At 37.6% G+C, this 16551-nt stretch overlaps 1 protein-coding gene across 1 annotated transcript in view; it reads left to right on the top strand.

Moving 5' to 3' along the window:
- Window positions 1-2168: 2168 nt before the first annotated feature.
- PROX1 (prospero homeobox 1) overlaps window positions 2169-16551 on the top strand; it is a 41872-nt gene continuing 27489 nt past the window's right edge. Inside the window, exons 1-2 of the mRNA XM_053460815.1 lie at window positions 2169-2354; window positions 9148-10931. Of these exons, the coding sequence (XP_053316790.1) occupies window positions 9215-10931 (1717 nt within the window). The 5' untranslated portion in view covers window positions 2169-2354; window positions 9148-9214. The remainder of the gene's footprint in view (window positions 2355-9147; window positions 10932-16551) is intronic.

The raw sequence follows: 16551 nt of genomic DNA on the forward strand, positions 1-16551 counted from the left end.
ACCTAAACGCAATCCACAAAATGTTTGCCACGGACTCTTGTAGACTTTTACAGTTTTCTTCCACGTAATTTTGTCCGGGCATATTTGTTAACAAAGCAAAATATGAATTATATGGATACAATTGTATTGATAATTGTATCAATAGACCGTCTGTCTTTAATTCTTTAATACTTTATAAAAATAAGACTAAGATGCAGTATAGAACATGACACTGGATTTTGGACTGTCTCTCGCACTCCCTCTCACTAATCACTAATATATATATATATATATATATATATATATATATATTAATATATATATATATTATATATATATTATAATATATATTATATATATATATATATACATATATATATAATATATATATAATATATATAATATATATGTATATATATAATATATATATGTATAGATATATATAAAATATATATGTATATATATATATATATATATATATATATATATATATATATATATATATATATATATATGCGTTCTGAATATTTTCTTCTTAAAATGACTACATTTGTTCTCTGAATAGGATTACGTTTAGGTTTAAGGAATAAGTTTATGTGACTTTGCAGGCTCCACGTGTCGACATGCCTGATTTGGTGCACAGACTAACTGTTATTGCCTAATCTTGCCACTCTGAACCCATCAGGGAAATCAGACTGACTGGTGCTGATATCACATAGGCGATAGCGTGTCACTGGAGAGGACACTTGTGTAGTAATCTGGATACAACAAATTCACCGGCGGTATTTTACGTTCAGCTCCCGTTAATGCCTATATCATTTCAGCCCATCGTGCGCGGCAGAGGGATTGTTTGATTTGCAACAATCATCATCTGCTTCTCGTGAAGCCGTGTCAATGATACCGAGTGAAACCGGGCTGTGCGGTGGAAGCATATTATCAGTCGCCGTACTGTGCCTGATTTTAGTTAAGTCGATAAACGTACTTATTTAGACTTAATTTCAGAAGAACACGGAATGCTGATAAAGAACAAGTACCACCGCCCTGCGATAATTAAAAAGAAATACCTGCTGTCACTTGTCACGCTTCCCATTATAATATATAAAATTTTGGCTTATTTTTCTAGAAACATTTCTTTAAATATTTTCTTTAGGTTTTCTTTAGAGGGTATACGTCCAAATTTAAATGGTATTGTGCAGATTGGAAAATCCCACTGCAGGAAACTGATCCTTTCCTGCAATTTCAAGCTGATTTGTTATGTAGGTCAAGTTTGACCCTTTAAATGCCAGAGTTGTTGGGTGTGGGGGGGCAGCTACGCAAGTAAGTTTCATTTAAGAGATCGATAGGCAGTTCGCAATTTTTTTTTTATGAAACGCAGAAAATACCAGCAGGAAAAAAAATACACATATATTAAGTTTAATTCAACCTATTGAGATATTCATTTTTTAAAGTAAAAAAAAATCTAAAATATTGTACTGGATCAAAAATTTCGCTTTTAATCTCCAAAGTGTCTTCGTTATAATTTGGCGGCATGTTTAACCAGTTCTCAACCACATGCGACGCGTTTACAATTGAGCATAGACGCTGCGGGTCCGCATAGACAATTTTTCCATGTATGCGAAAGAGAGATTTCCGAGGAAGCCGCTCAGACCAAGTGCCTTAAATTGTACTGCTGTCCTCGTGATGCAGAAGGTATCAAAATTAACTTTTTTGGGGGTTGTTGTTGAAAGTAGAGTAAGCCCCCCCCCATTCTGCGCAAGATGCTCAACACTGCGAAAGTCGCCAACACTTTTCCTAGCCACTTGGAGCAGCAAAATCCTAAATGGGTGATTAAAAAAAAAATTATTCAGTCGCCTCAATAAACGGGCTTGTGTAAGACTCCTCCTTTTCTGTCCCCTTCTGTTTTCCCCTGTTTTTTTTTTTTTTCTTCTCCAAGTTGACTGTTAACTATCCCCCCTTGCATCTGAAGTCGTCTCCTGATTGGTGTGAGCTGCCTCCGTTACGTCAGCCGGAGTGTGACGTGCAGTCTTCCTGTTTCCTCCAGCTGTGTCTTAAAGTAAATCTTGTTGTAGTGTGGAGCCTCAGCTGAGCTCTGCCTGCAGAAATAATACAATTACTGCCAGGCAAAGGAGAGCAGCACAAAAGATCCCTCTCTGTCTCTCCGCGTCTCTATCTCTCCACTCTGCCTTCTGTTTGCTCTCTGTCAGACTCACGCGCACACACACACACATACTCACCCCCTGTCCCTTAGTCATTCAGACGTGCACACACACACACTCTCCCTCCCTTGTCAAATTGTACTATTCATCAGCAGATATTCAAGGCTGTGTGCTTTCTCTGTTCCACGGGCAAACCGGATCGGTTCCATCGCTTACCGGGTAAGTATCCCCTCTAGTATTTTATTTCAAATATCCGCACCCTTTTTTTTACAGCCTAAGCTGGTTTAATCGTTTTCACGGATATTTATCAAAATATGAAACTTTAAAGATATTTGTGCTGACCATGTTAAGTGCATTGGAGGCTAACTTCTTTTTAAGCAGCGCTTGTTTAGACTTGGATAAATGTTAAAAATCTATATATTTCGTCTTTGTTTTCTTTAACATTTTAAACTCCAACCTTAGCTTTTTTTTGCTTTTTTTTTTCTGCTTGTTAAAAATACCTTCTATGTTATCCATACAATTTGCTTCTGAAATGCCTTGTTCCTTTTTTTTTTTTGTTTTATCTATTATTTATTATTATTACGTGGGGGTTAAGGCAGAAATGTGTCCAGGAGTTACTTAAGTGATTATTTTTGTTTAATTAATTTAAAGCTCTCAAGTTTTTTTTTGTTTTTTTTTTATTTATTGTATTTTTTATTAACTTAAATGTATTCGCACCGTCCGTGTAGTTCTGGATTCGGTGTAACTAATTTGTAGCGTTAGAATGATAAAAGCAGCGCCCTGTATCCTTTGAATGTTGAGCGCCTGTTTGCAAAGCGTGATACATAGTCGTGTCCTCGGAAAGGTTAAGGATGGGTGAGTTTTGAAGTTGCCCTTTCTAAGAATTGATCTAAACCGCGAAGCCTCGTTCGGATGCGTTAGTTGTGTCTGAACGGCGTACATTTGAAGCTGAGAAGCAGCTCTTCTCGGATCAAGTGCGTTTCAGCGTGAAAAGAACTGCTTCTAGTGGTAACGTTTTCAAGTCACCGAAAAAGCACATGCTGCAGCTTACAGCCGCGCTCTCGTAGTGCTGAATCTGAAAGCATACGTTCGTTTTCTTGTTGAAGTTTGGCACAGGACTGCAGCCGGTATCCATGCATGCAAATCAGTCCAGCACTGCGTTCACATGTCATTTTCTCCTTTCTTTTTTTTTTTTTTTTTCCACCGTTTAATTTTCGTTCCCTTTTGTTTATTAAGTCCTTTAAGAATGAATTCCCTTTCCGAGACAGCCGATGACTCATTTACTCATTTTCTTTTCTTCTTCTCCTTTTTTTTTTAAGTTGTTTTTTTTTTTTTTATTCACCCCCTCCTTTCTGTCTGTAAATCTATTGTAAGACCATAACATAATGCGCATGGGCAACATCAGACAGGTGCGTTGTGTCAAGAAAGACAGGTGCAAGTTTTTCGTTCGGCACAATCTTACCAGCCGGCTATTGTTGAGAGCTTTATGAATTTATGGTCAGTACTTAGATAAGGAGAGAGAGAGAGAGAATAACAGAGACTTTCCGATGACATCCCGGTGAGATACTTTGTATAAAGCTTATTTGCATGCTAAGTACAGGTTGCCTTATTAATCGGCATCTTACGCAAAGTAAGGGGGGGGGTATTGTTTCACTTACTAGTAGACTTTTAAGTGAAACCATGTGTTTTGTGTTACACGCTGTCACATTTACCTGCCTATCGCTAACAAACGAAGGTCTTTAGCTCGGGACACAGAACGCTTGTTAGTCTTAGTTCTTCATTCCTTGTTTGTAAAATCGACTAATTGGGTTGTAAACTTTTAGAAGAGATCATTGGCCGTTTGGCGCGGTTTCACTCGCCGTGTATGTTTTTTGTATCGAAACGCGCAGAAACGTTTGCCTTTTTTTGGTGACTTTTTCAAATTCTAACGACCCTTACCTTTCAAACTCCTGATGATGTTGTGGATGTGTAAACCCCCCCCCCCCCGAATCAAGTGTAACTTTGTAACCGTCTTGACTAAGCTTTAGTGACTTTTCATCATATCGGTCTCTCTGTCCATCTGTCTATTTATCTATCGTCGTTCTGTTAGTCGAGTAGGGTCTGTCTATCTGTCTATGTATCTATCGTGAGCCTGTTAGATGAGACTAATAAATATGGCGGTTGTTATAACATGTTTTCTGTAGAAATATGTCGCGCCATTGGTGGAACTGATACATATTTGGGCCGTAACATATTTTTTGGGGCATAATTAAAGGTCCTATTACCAGAGCAGGTGTTGGTGTTCTCCCAGTTATAGCGACTAAAGGTGTTTCCGCTATGAAATAAATAAGTACTAGCCGTCTAGGGTGAGTGGATGCTGCTAAGCTCTTTTAGCATGAGAATACTTGAGATGTACAGTTTAGCGTTTGGTTTTAGTTAAGTCTGGAGTTCACCTTGAACCTGTTCGAAGCCACGTAAGTTGTGTGATCTTTTTTAAACAACAAAAGCTTATCTATGTCAGTTCCACCTTTGATTTGAATGCCCTTTCGTACATTTAACACTTCTGCTTTTTATTAATGATACATGGAGGAACTTCAGATATAAGGATGTCATGTAATCGCCAAGCAGGAAAACCATGGTGTCTTTTATTGTGGCGACGTCAATTATCCCATCTGGCACCACCGGCACTTAACGCTGTACGACTGTCCTCGGCGCGGTCACCATGTTTTATATATAGGGCTATCTATTCACAAGGAGTTAAAGTGCACTTTAGCAGCGCCTGTGCGGCAGGTGCGAGGTGTAGCACATTCAAGGAATCGCTTAAAGGATTTTGCCTTTTCGATTTCATGCAATGAAAAAAAAAAAGTGATCCTGACCACCCCATTTTCCATCACGCTATAGTCTTTGCTGACTGCGAAGGTAGCCAAGGTCGGGTTCTCGTTAGAGAAGGTAGTCAAATTAGGTAAAATTTACATTTATAAACTCTGCCACCCAGTGTGCGCTCAGGTCTTTCCATTTCAATGGAGTATTTTTTTTCTGTTCGGTTTATTTTAAGCATTAACTTTTTTTTTTTTAACCCAGAAATTAAGGAAATACTTTAGCGTGACTTAGTCTGAGGTATACTTTCAGTATGACACTTTGTATAACGCTACAGAAAACTAGTATAACTGAAGTCAGCGGTGTTCAGCAAATACATGGAAGCAACTTTTCCTCAGGCACTGAAATAGTTAAACATCAGGGAAGGATACATTGCATTTCCCAGGGAAAGGGCAATTAGGGGTTTGTATACAACACACATTTTTGAAGGTAAATACCAATCCTGCCCAAACACTGTAAGATCTATCGGTCTCACCCATTTATAATGATAATTTATTTGATCAGCCCTAGCTTGAGTCGAGTTCTGGTCAGCTGGTCAGGAACTATTTTTTTTGTAGCAGAGTCTTAAACATTTATTTAGGAGGGAAAAAAATAAGAAAAAAATATTAAAAGCAGAATTTTTTTTAAAATTTTTTTGGGGAAAAAAATTAAACATCTGTAAATTGTAATGAGCGAGCATTAAGACAAGTAGATTACGTGAAAAATATTATATAGCGCAGAACATCCCGCTTTTGTCAAAAGGATTCAAAATGAATTGTTGATCTCTTACATCAACAACATAATACATGGTTAATTTTAACAATTAGAATTACAGAATAAGATATTTTGAACAGTCGAATGCGTAACTCTGTAAAATGGCGGCAAAATCATTTTAAAAATTAGCTATTTCACTTGGACGTTTGTATTTTCAAAATTACAATTTACCTTTTTTTTACCATTTAAAAAAAGCTAAGTCTTGCATTTTTCAATAACAAAACAAAGTGCACACCAGGTAAATACTTTTGAGATCTTTTGAAGTTATAGAAACGTTGGCAACAAGTTATTTTTCTTACACTGACAGCATTTTCAGTATTTAGACAAAATTGCGTTCGCTAAAAGAGAGAGATTTTGTGTATACATTGAGTTATTGGAATGTATTTTCTTTTACTTTATGAATAATCCATACGATATTGTGTAAATATTTTTTTTAGTATTTTTGTTTGATTTATTCAGGTATTCTTTTTAAAGTAAAACATAAATGCCTAAAACTAGTTAATTTCTTTAAATTATTTTTTTTCCGTTTTAATTATTTAAACCTTTCCCAAGGTTCCATGAACATATAAAATCATAAATCTCAAATTCATATGTATTAAAAAAAAAAAAGCTTAAATGCTATAATTAAACTTTATCATTGTGTTCCCCCGCAATTAATGAACAGATGGATCAGCGATTTGGCTATTTGCCTAAATTATAAATAACATATTTGATTTATATTTTACAAAATCAACACAAGTCAACATGCAATCACATGTGTTATATATAGGTCCTAGACCAGCAGATGCAGATCAGAACCAAAAAAAGCTCTGATTTGATCCATATTTACAGCGATATAAGCCCAGGAAATGTTCATTTTTTATTTTTTTTTTATTTAATTTTTTTCATTAACATATTAAAAGCCTACAAGAAAGAATGCATGTTCAGGTTTGCAGTAATATATCTTTTACTGATTTTTTTTATTTACATTAATTTAGTTATTTGTTCAAAATGCTTATTATCAATATGAACAGTTAAATTATTAGGTTTAAGGAAATAGGAGTTATATATACATGTACATACATACACACATACTTACACACACACATACATACATGTGTGTATAAGTGCACTGCTTCTAAAACTCTATACCGTTAACTCTTTCACAGCCACAGGAGTGCATTACGAATCCATACATGACCCTCTTATCTGACACTTAATGTGTTATAGCCAAAGTACTCCAATATAATATTCACAGACGAAGAGAAACAATTTTGTTCATCTAAAACCTACCGATATAAATCCTATATATTTAATGGTTAAAAGGTAAACCGTTCGATTTCCAGGCCTCTAAAGAGACATAGGAAAACATGATATATATATATATATGTATATATATATAATATTATATTTATATATATATATTTTTTTTTTATATAATATAATTGAAAGTTATGTCCATCTTCCTCTTTAGTGGCACGATGGACCCTCTGTTTCAGGAGGTGGTCTTTGTTTTAAAAGGCTCATTTTAAGCTCTTAATTTCAAGTTGTCAGAAACACAAACAAACGCTGTGTTCCTTTTAACAGAAAGGTCTGACACCGTAGCCTTGAGACGGCTTTCAGCTGCCACACTGTATGTAATTCCCTCTTGTCTTTAAAGATATATGCCTGCCCCTTCTATTTGTTCCCAGCCTGCTAAATATTGTCTTGAGGTTGACAATTTTGTCACGCTGAAATTACGCCTGTTTGCATGAATAGTCATCTTTTAAAGCTAGCCACAGATGCAGTCCTAGGGAGCGCGTAGATGTTTTTACAGGTGAACCGAAAGACATGGGACTCGTTCCAAAAAGTCTTCCTGCTGCCTTTGGCAATGTACCCTGTGATTTCCAAGATGTGCTCTGTTAAGCAAATGCATAGGTTAGTACTAGATAAACACTATTTGAAAAATAGTCCTAATTTTTACTAAATTTTTATGACCGAGGGGAAATAAAAAAAAGAGGAGCCGTAAGGTTTTTTGTGCCTGTCCGACCTCAGAAGTTTATTAGCCACAAGTACTTTTTGTTACCTTTTTTTAAATGGTATTCCAAAAGGAAAAATAATAACATTTGGGAATCAGATGAAAGCGTCTTCCTTTCTCTTCCGCCGTACCCCTGTTATTCCGTTCACATTATCCCGCGCTGTCTATCTACGCCACAGGGAACAAAATGTGTTGATGGATAATAGTGGAGTCACTTGGCACCCGTATCACTTTTATAAAAGGTATCCTTACTGGCCAGGGGCAGCCCTTCCCAGAAAGTCATGGACAAGGCAAGGAGACAGAAAAGGGGTTTTATATTAACAACAGGAACTACACATTAACACAGTACTAATTTATAACAGGCGGGAACCACTTTCACTGCTTCATATTGCTCTGACTTAGTTAGGAGTTACTAAACTAAAAGGCGTATGGCCATAGATTTATTTCACCTCTTTATCTGGGCGTTAAATGGTTAAGCTTACCGTCATCCATGTAGATATTTTATTGGGTTAGAGACCGCTTATAGCACCAGACATATCAAAGCGAATTGATCCCCCCCAGGCTATGGACCTGATTTAGGCAACCTCTATACTTCCAACTCTGTGAACTACAGTCCCCAGCATCCTCCATCAGTATGTATATTATAGAAAGGGGCAGAAAGGCAGATCAACGGCTTAAGGGGCAAAATTTGCCCATGCCGCCTTGCAATATAAGTGCTTGATCTGTGTTAGGGCCCCAGTTGTAAAGCTGAAGACCAGTGTTCATACAAGCACACCTTTTGGGCATCATCTACCTGGGGTTGATGGGAATTGTCTTCGATGACAAATAGAGTCCCAGGTCGCATATCCCTGATCCTAGTAATAACAGTTTACACCGATATTTTTCATGTTTTTTTTTTACATTTGAAACATGTAGAAGTTCCTATTTTTATAATTTGCTGAAAAATGTTTTGAGAGTCCCCCCAAAAATTTGTGACTTCTTTTAAAATACTAAACCTTTTTAGCAAAGGATTATTTCTGTTTTTAGTTCTAACCACATGCAATCTATCGGCTTTCTGTTGCATTGTCCCTACTATCTATTGTTTCTTTTGGCGATAAATATAAAATAATAATATTACTTGTACTTAAGCAATTTTTATTTCATATTTAATTTTTGTGTGTTTTTATGTATGTATGTGTATGTGTGTATGTGTGTGTGCTTGCGCAAAGCTTAATCCATTTTAAACCGGTGAAGCAGAAATATTTAAAAATGTTTCATTTCAAGCATAGTGCATAATAAATTGCAATAATTGTAATGTGTCATAAATCCCAGAGTCTATGCATTTTGCATTTTATTCAGGATTGAGGTCAGGAAATTTGGAGAAATTTAAAGAAAATGATTCATCAGTCCTTTTGTTCTGTTGGCCAGGGTCCCAGGATTCTCGAGCTGTGCCCAGCCTGCAAGCTTTTGAAGATGACACAATAACAGTCCAGTGATGCCTGACCATGACAGCACAGCCCTCTTAAGCAGGCAAACCAAGAGAAGAAGAGTTGACATTGGAGTGAAAAGGACTGTAGGGACAGCATCTGCATTTTTTGCTAAAGCGAGAGCAACCTTTTTCAGTGCCATGAATCCCCAAGGTTCTGAGCAGGATGTTGAGTATTCAGTGGTGCAGCATGCAGATGGGGAAAAGTCAAATGTTCTCCGCAAGCTGCTGAAGAGGGCGAACTCCTATGAAGATGCCATGATGCCTTTTCCAGGAGCAACCATAATTTCCCAGCTGTTGAAAAATAACATGAACAAAAATGGTGGCACAGAGCCCAGTTTCCAAGCCAGTGGGCTCTCCAGCACAGGCTCAGAAATACATCATGAGGATATGTGCAGCAACTCTTCAAGAGACAGCCCCCAAGAGTGTCTTTCTCCTTTTGGCAGGCCTACGATGAGCCAGTTTGATATGGATCGCTTGTGCGACGAGCACCTGAGAGCAAAGCGTGCCCGGGTTGAGAATATCATTCGAGGTATGAGCCATTCCCCAAATGTGGCATTGAGGGGCAATGAGAATGAAAGAGAGGGAGCGCCTCGCTCTATTAGCCCCCGAGAAAGCTATAGAGAAAACAAGCGCAAGCAAAAACTGCCTCAGCAGCAGCAACAGAGTTTCCAGCAGCTGGTTTCAGCTAGGAAAGAACAGAAGAGAGAGGAGCGCAGACAGCTGAAGCAGCAGCTGGAGGACATGCAGAAACAGCTGCGCCAGCTGCAGGAGAAGTTTTACCAGATCTACGATAGCACTGACTCTGAAAATAATGAAGATGGCAACCTGTCTGAAGACAGCATGCACTCTGAGATGATCGACGCTAGGGCCCAGGACTCTCTGGGCAGGTCAGATAATGAAATATTTGACTTAGACCCTGGGCAGTTCCTTAACCGTGCCCGAGCTTTTATCAGGGAACATGAGCTAGCTTCAGATAATCACGCGAAGCGCGAAGGAATGAAAGGCAAAGAACATTTACAAAACAATTTCAATCCTGAAGGCAAGCATTTGGCAGAAACGCTGAAGCAGGAACTGAATACTGCCATGTCACAGGTAGTAGACACTGTGGTTAAGGTTTTTGCGGCTAAACCTGTTCGCCAACTTCCTCAGGTCTTCCCACCCATCCAAATTCCTCAGGCGAGATTTGCAATCAATGGCGAGAGTCACAACTTCCACACCACCAACCATCATGCGCAGTGCTTTGGTGATGTCATCATTCCAAATCCCCTGGACACTTTTGGCAATGTTCCGATGCCTAACTCTACAGACCAGACTGAAGCATTGCCCTTAGTTGTGCGCAAAAATTCTAATGACCAGCCTCCCTCTGGGCCACCACCTGGTAGCCACCACGCTGCACTGCATCAGTCTCCCCTCTCAGCGGCTGCCAGCTTCTCCTCTTCTTTCCGTCACCCTTTTCCTCTTCCGCTGATGGCCTATCCATTTCAGAACCCTTTGGGTGCCCCATCATCGGCCTTTCAAGGGAAAGACAGGGCCTCCCCAGAATCCCTAGACCTCACTAGGGAGACTACAAGTCTGAGGACCAAGATGTCATCGCACCATATGAATCACCACCCTTGCTCACCAGCACACCCTCCTAGCTCGACGGAAGGCCTCTCTTTGTCCTTTATCAAATCGGAGTGCGGGGACATGCAAGATATGTCTGATATTTCACCTTATTCCGGAAGTGCAATATCCTTTTTACGGTGTTATAACAAAAAAAAAATGTTTTTTTTTTTACCTTACAGTGTTCCATTCTTAAAGAAGTTTGTGAAACCTTTTATCAGACCAACATTTACAGAGTAAGATGAAGAGTCACATGCACTTTCAAGACCTGAGGGATCACTTTTTCAGATGAAGGGACCTCTGAGGCCTTTAAAAACGTATGTGACTCGACAAATACTCTTTAAACTGTGGTCCACAAAAGTCTATAGAACAGATATTTAGATTATCTTACCAGGGACCAGTACAGCTATATGCATTACTTTCTTTTAAAATGGTTAAAAGGTTTATAGCTTACTTTGTTCAGATAGACATGTCTTTTTTTTACTGATTAACCCTTTTTGTCCTCAAAACAACCCTTCCTCGTATTAAGTATGTTACACACACGAGAAGACAACGAATGCCAAAATGTATCTTATGTTTGTGAGTACGTCTTTCTCTCTTCATCAGACCTATGACATGGAAGGCCAGTAATTGCCTCATGTATAGTGTAATAGCACCAACGTTATACGCTGACATGATTAAATTCCATATAAAGCCTGAACTCTCTGATGTAGCCTCATGAAAATGTCCGAGACATCTATTATCCCCAGAAGCCGATCATTGTTTTCATTGTGATTCCTAAACGGCAATCACAAGGAGAGCAATGCAGTCGGTGATTGTGTTAGCATTGATGTAAACACGCTGTATTCAATTTAAACCTGGACGCAATTATAGGTCGTCTGTCTATGATATCACCATCCTAACAGCAAAGTGAATTCCTTATTTTCTCTCTCGATAAGCCTTGGCTTTGACAATGGGATCTTATGAAAAATATGCTAACTTTACTTTGGTAGCCTCTGCATTTTTCAGGAGCATCTTTTAATGATCAGTAAACCTATTCAGGCAATACTCTGCACAGTGTTATATAATAACTGATTTAAAGAAATATGTTTATAGGCCTTGCAGTGAATGGGTTACTTGGGTCGCTTGTAAAATAAGCTTCATAGAACCCAAACTATTGCCATGTAGGAACTCTTCCCTATGACAGAGTTCGGTGGGAATCGTACAATCATTTTAAAGCTTGGTGATATTAATGATTATGTTTGTAGTGTTTTATCATTATAATATTGACGCATTATTTAATTACTGTATTAGTTATATAACTCTCTCTCTCTTTTATATATATATAAAAGAGAGAGAGAGAGAGTTTTGTGGGCCAAGCCAAGAGAGATACTGAAGTTCCCCTGTTTCTTATAACTGTTGCCACTTCGGAATTGTAAGACCAGTGGACATTTATATATATTGAGGTGGGTGGCTTTTTTTTTATTATTATTATGTTTTCTAAAAGCTATAATAATTTTTAAAGTGCAGGGACATAAAAAAAACATTATTTTTCTTCCATCATCAATGGACTGCCTTTGGTTCGTCCTTTTGCACAAAGCAGGCATTTTGAAACTGCCCCCCCCAGTAGGAAAACAAAAAAAATCCTACGCAGAGAAAGGCCGAGGAAGCGTGAGTCAAGCGAACAGCTGACTCGCCGAATGGAAACGTTGGAAAGGTTAATTATTATAGAGGAATACAATGTTTAGTGTGTGTATATATATATATGTGTGTGTGCTCAAGTGAGTAAACAAGATGCAGGTACTGATTTATTCTAACTGTATAAAGTTCTCTCCTCCTCTCCTTCAGTCTCAGTCCATCTGCTTGTTATGCATGATTAACCTCTGTTGAGCCTTACATAGAAATCTTTTGTCCTTTATACACAAAGCAAATTATTTTGGAAAGCCACTGAGCACAATTAAACACAAAATTCAGCTGTATTAGGCTTCCAAAATCTTGTCTTCGCAATCGCTTTTTTATTCTTTTTTTTTTTAATTTTTTTTTTTTTAATTTTTTTTTTTTTTTAAATATTATTGGAATATTCAGCCCACGGGACAGAATATACTTTTCTGTTCTTGGACGGAAAATTCCTAATGCGATTATCAGATATATGTTTATTTTTTGGGGTGTATTGCTGTCAGGACACAATTTCTTCATGTGCCCATGTCATATATATTCGGTTTATGGTAAGGAGCCAAAAGAAACCCTCCATTAAAATCAGTTCGAGGCTAATTTGAGTCGGGTTGGCAGTATTAGTGAACCAGAAAACTGCTCTAGGTCAGAAGGAAAATGGTTTTTGATACTCTTATAAAGCAGGCCCCAGCGATACTAATTGCAAAAAAATCATAGAATAAAAAGTTAAATATCATTAAAAAAAAATCACAAAATCAAATTTTTTTTTAACAGATCTTCAGATTGGGAAATATTAGAATGAATAGGATGTGAATTTATTTACATAATTTATTTTATTTAATGACATATAAATTGACCAGCCCTGGATTTTATGACAAATTGTGGGTTCATTTTAACACTTTGCGTGCCAGAGTAGTTGCTCGGCCCTCTGACACAGAATGAAGAAGTGGTGTCTGGTTGTATTCATATCTAGGCGAATAGCTTTTTATGTGTTTGTTGTATATTCAGCTTTATACAGAAATATTAGAGATTCCCTTCCTTATGCACCAGACTTTAATATGGGACCCCCTATTACATTTCCCCCACTTTTATATACAGCAGCCTGAAATTACACTTTTTTCAGAAACAATACTGTTTTTGTCTAAAAGTACAGTACCAAAATCCAGGGTTTCCATTACATTTGTTGAACATTCCACACTGAACTTTTTTTTTGGTACATACAATAGCGTGCTCAACATGCAGCAGAGGTGCGTTTAATTCACAAGCACCGGTATTTTGGGAGGAAAAAAGGTAAAAATAACACTAATTTGCTTTTAAATTTTTGGTCCCAAATGAAAAGCGATGATTGTGAAATTCAAGACGCAAATATCACATTTTAAAAAAAATCTAAAATTTCTATATAGTGTCCCCGAATGTAAGCTGCTCCATCAGATCTCAGCCATACAAAACACATAGGTAAGTCTTAAAGTATTAATAGTTTTTTTCGGATTAGTTTTGTGAACGTTTGGTGTTAGCTTTGTAATTATACAGAATGATTTTGGAAGGAAACCCCCCCCCAAAAAATAGACCAAAGCGAGAACAGTCGAGGCACATTAAATATTGGACTAATTATAAAGAGGCGGCACGGTTCTAGGTTTTACAAGTAACGTTTAGAACATTAAATACAGCAGCACGAGTATAAACATTTGGCTGGATTGGACTCTTTTAGAAGTCACCGAATAGAAATCGGCCCAAAGACTGTGTTTAAAAAAATTAGATTAAGAAAGTCATAAATTGTATGGCACTGAAAAGGAATTTGGCCCAATCTGGTTATTTTTTAAACCACATTTCCCGTTGGAGGACTGATATTAAGTCGCTTGTGATAGATTTATCTCAGATCCAGTCCATAGTACTTATAAACTGAAATTAACAAATAGTGTTGGAAGAAAAGTCTTGCCTGATCGCAACAAAATTAGCAGAAGCGGCTGCCTTAAACCCATCCAAGTCGCGTTATGTATTATGTATTAATGTTTCCCAGGTGCAAATGTGTGGCAACGGTTTGACACATATTAATGCTTATTATTAAGTCTTATTTTTCATTTATTTATACACGGCAGACCTACACCTCAGTGCTGAATAATAGAAATACCGCAGACTTCCCTGCGATGAAGCTCAATAACATAATGAAATATGCATTTATGACTTTTATTGAGCAGATGGGGACGTTGCGCTCAAACCCCGCGCCTTTCGCTGATGGCTAAACGATGACCATTATTAGAAAAATTATTTTTTTTAGTATATGGTCCATTATTGATTCCGTTTCCCTTTCTGTCGGAACGGCTGTATTTAAAGGATTCAGCAATGGCTGTTTCTGTCTACGAGATACAGAATTCTGCTTACGGCTTCGTTCCATTTATGATGTTGGCTGCGCGTTGGACTTTATGATTAGATGGATTAGTCAATAGATTAAATATCTATTTAATATCAGCCGTTGTCTTAACAAGCCTTGCATCTTGTCCTTAAAGGAACACTCCAGCTCCATTTTAAGTAGTATGAGTATCAGAGTCCATTTTGGACATCAATCGATTTTATCAAATGCCATGTTTTTTTTTTGGAGTTTAACATTTCTTTCCGATTCTCCTCCTGTCTGCTTTTACTGAAGCAAGAAGCATACTTAAGTACGCCACTCACGCATGCGCTGTGGCGATGGCCAGCTCTCTTATTGAGATCAGTGGAAATGCTCATTTGCCTACTTGCAGCAGCCACTCACGTGTGTTCGTTGACTTTAATACAAGTTAACATGTATGTGAGTTGGGCTGAGTTGGGCTTGTTTCCTAAAAGCGAGCCCCAATTTGCCCAATCGCAAATCTTCATCCATGGATAAAGTTAACGAAAGACCCTTATTTGGTTAGAACATTCCGTAAATGCATTTTTTTCTACCGTATTACATGCATGGTTTACATTTTGTTTTTGAAAATGTTATTTTAGGAGAATACTGAACGAAAATGAAAACGACCCCCCCTAGCCATGACCTGCCGTACGACACTTTGTGTTGTTTCGTCACAGCGCAGCGTTGAACAATGGAATAGATTACGGCTACTAGAGCGTGATGGCTAATTAAAGTCACCCAAACGCACCGGTCCCAAAGTCGTGTTTACTTCCGTAAACTTTCCAGCTTGTAGTATTTCCTTAGCCTTTCAAAGCAAAAAGGTTTGATTTAGATGGCACTTTTCATCAATCTTTAATATAACACTTTCTCCCGCTGACTAGGCCATGCTGCTACGCGCTCTTTGCGATTGTCACGCTAGCTTTCCAGATGATCAGATAATATAACGTTATTAACGCCGGTGCTTCGGGAATAGACTGTTTTTCTTTACGGAGCATGATTGGTATCGCGATTGATCTGTCCATGCCACGGTGAGAAGAAATGTAACCGTGTAATTATATAGTTCCACGTATTTAAATGATTATACCCGCAAACACGCTTTAAAAAGACCCATTAAAAAAGTATTACATTTTTTTTTTTCTCGTTTTACTCCAAATTTGTAAGGTTTGATAACCGGAGCGAGCAAACCGCTTCGGGACACTCCGACATGTTACACTAACATGCAAATAACTCGAAGATAAGAACATTTCCTGCCCATCCACTAAAAGCACCACTCCTTGTATATTTCTTTTAAAAAATATTATAATTTATATAAATATTCAGGCTTTTAAACAGCTTTTTTTTTTTTCTTCCCTTCTAAGTAATTTTCTGGCATTTGCCAAGATTTGGTGTTTTAAATGGAAGAAAAAATAAATAAAATAAAATGTGTTTTAACTGAAACTTTGCCAGTCCTTTGACAGGTTTGGTTTTTAACCCCCGAGTGGTATAATGGGCGAACAATAAGGGTCTTTGAATCCCCCTAGCTGGGAACCCCAAAGGGTTAATTCTTTTTCTTTCTTTTTTCTTTTCTTTCTTACACACCGTACAGATGTCCCTCCCGTTCATTCTACTTCTGTTATGCTTTAGATCAGTAAATGCAAATGTCCGTGCTGTTTTCCTTAAGATGCAAAAAAGATGCATGGCAAGGAAATAAGCGAGAGGAAAAATAAAAATAAAAAATACGCAA

Source organism: Spea bombifrons, chromosome 3, assembly GCF_027358695.1.
Source record: "Spea bombifrons isolate aSpeBom1 chromosome 3, aSpeBom1.2.pri, whole genome shotgun sequence".
Lineage (NCBI taxonomy): Eukaryota > Metazoa > Chordata > Amphibia > Anura > Pelobatidae > Spea > Spea bombifrons.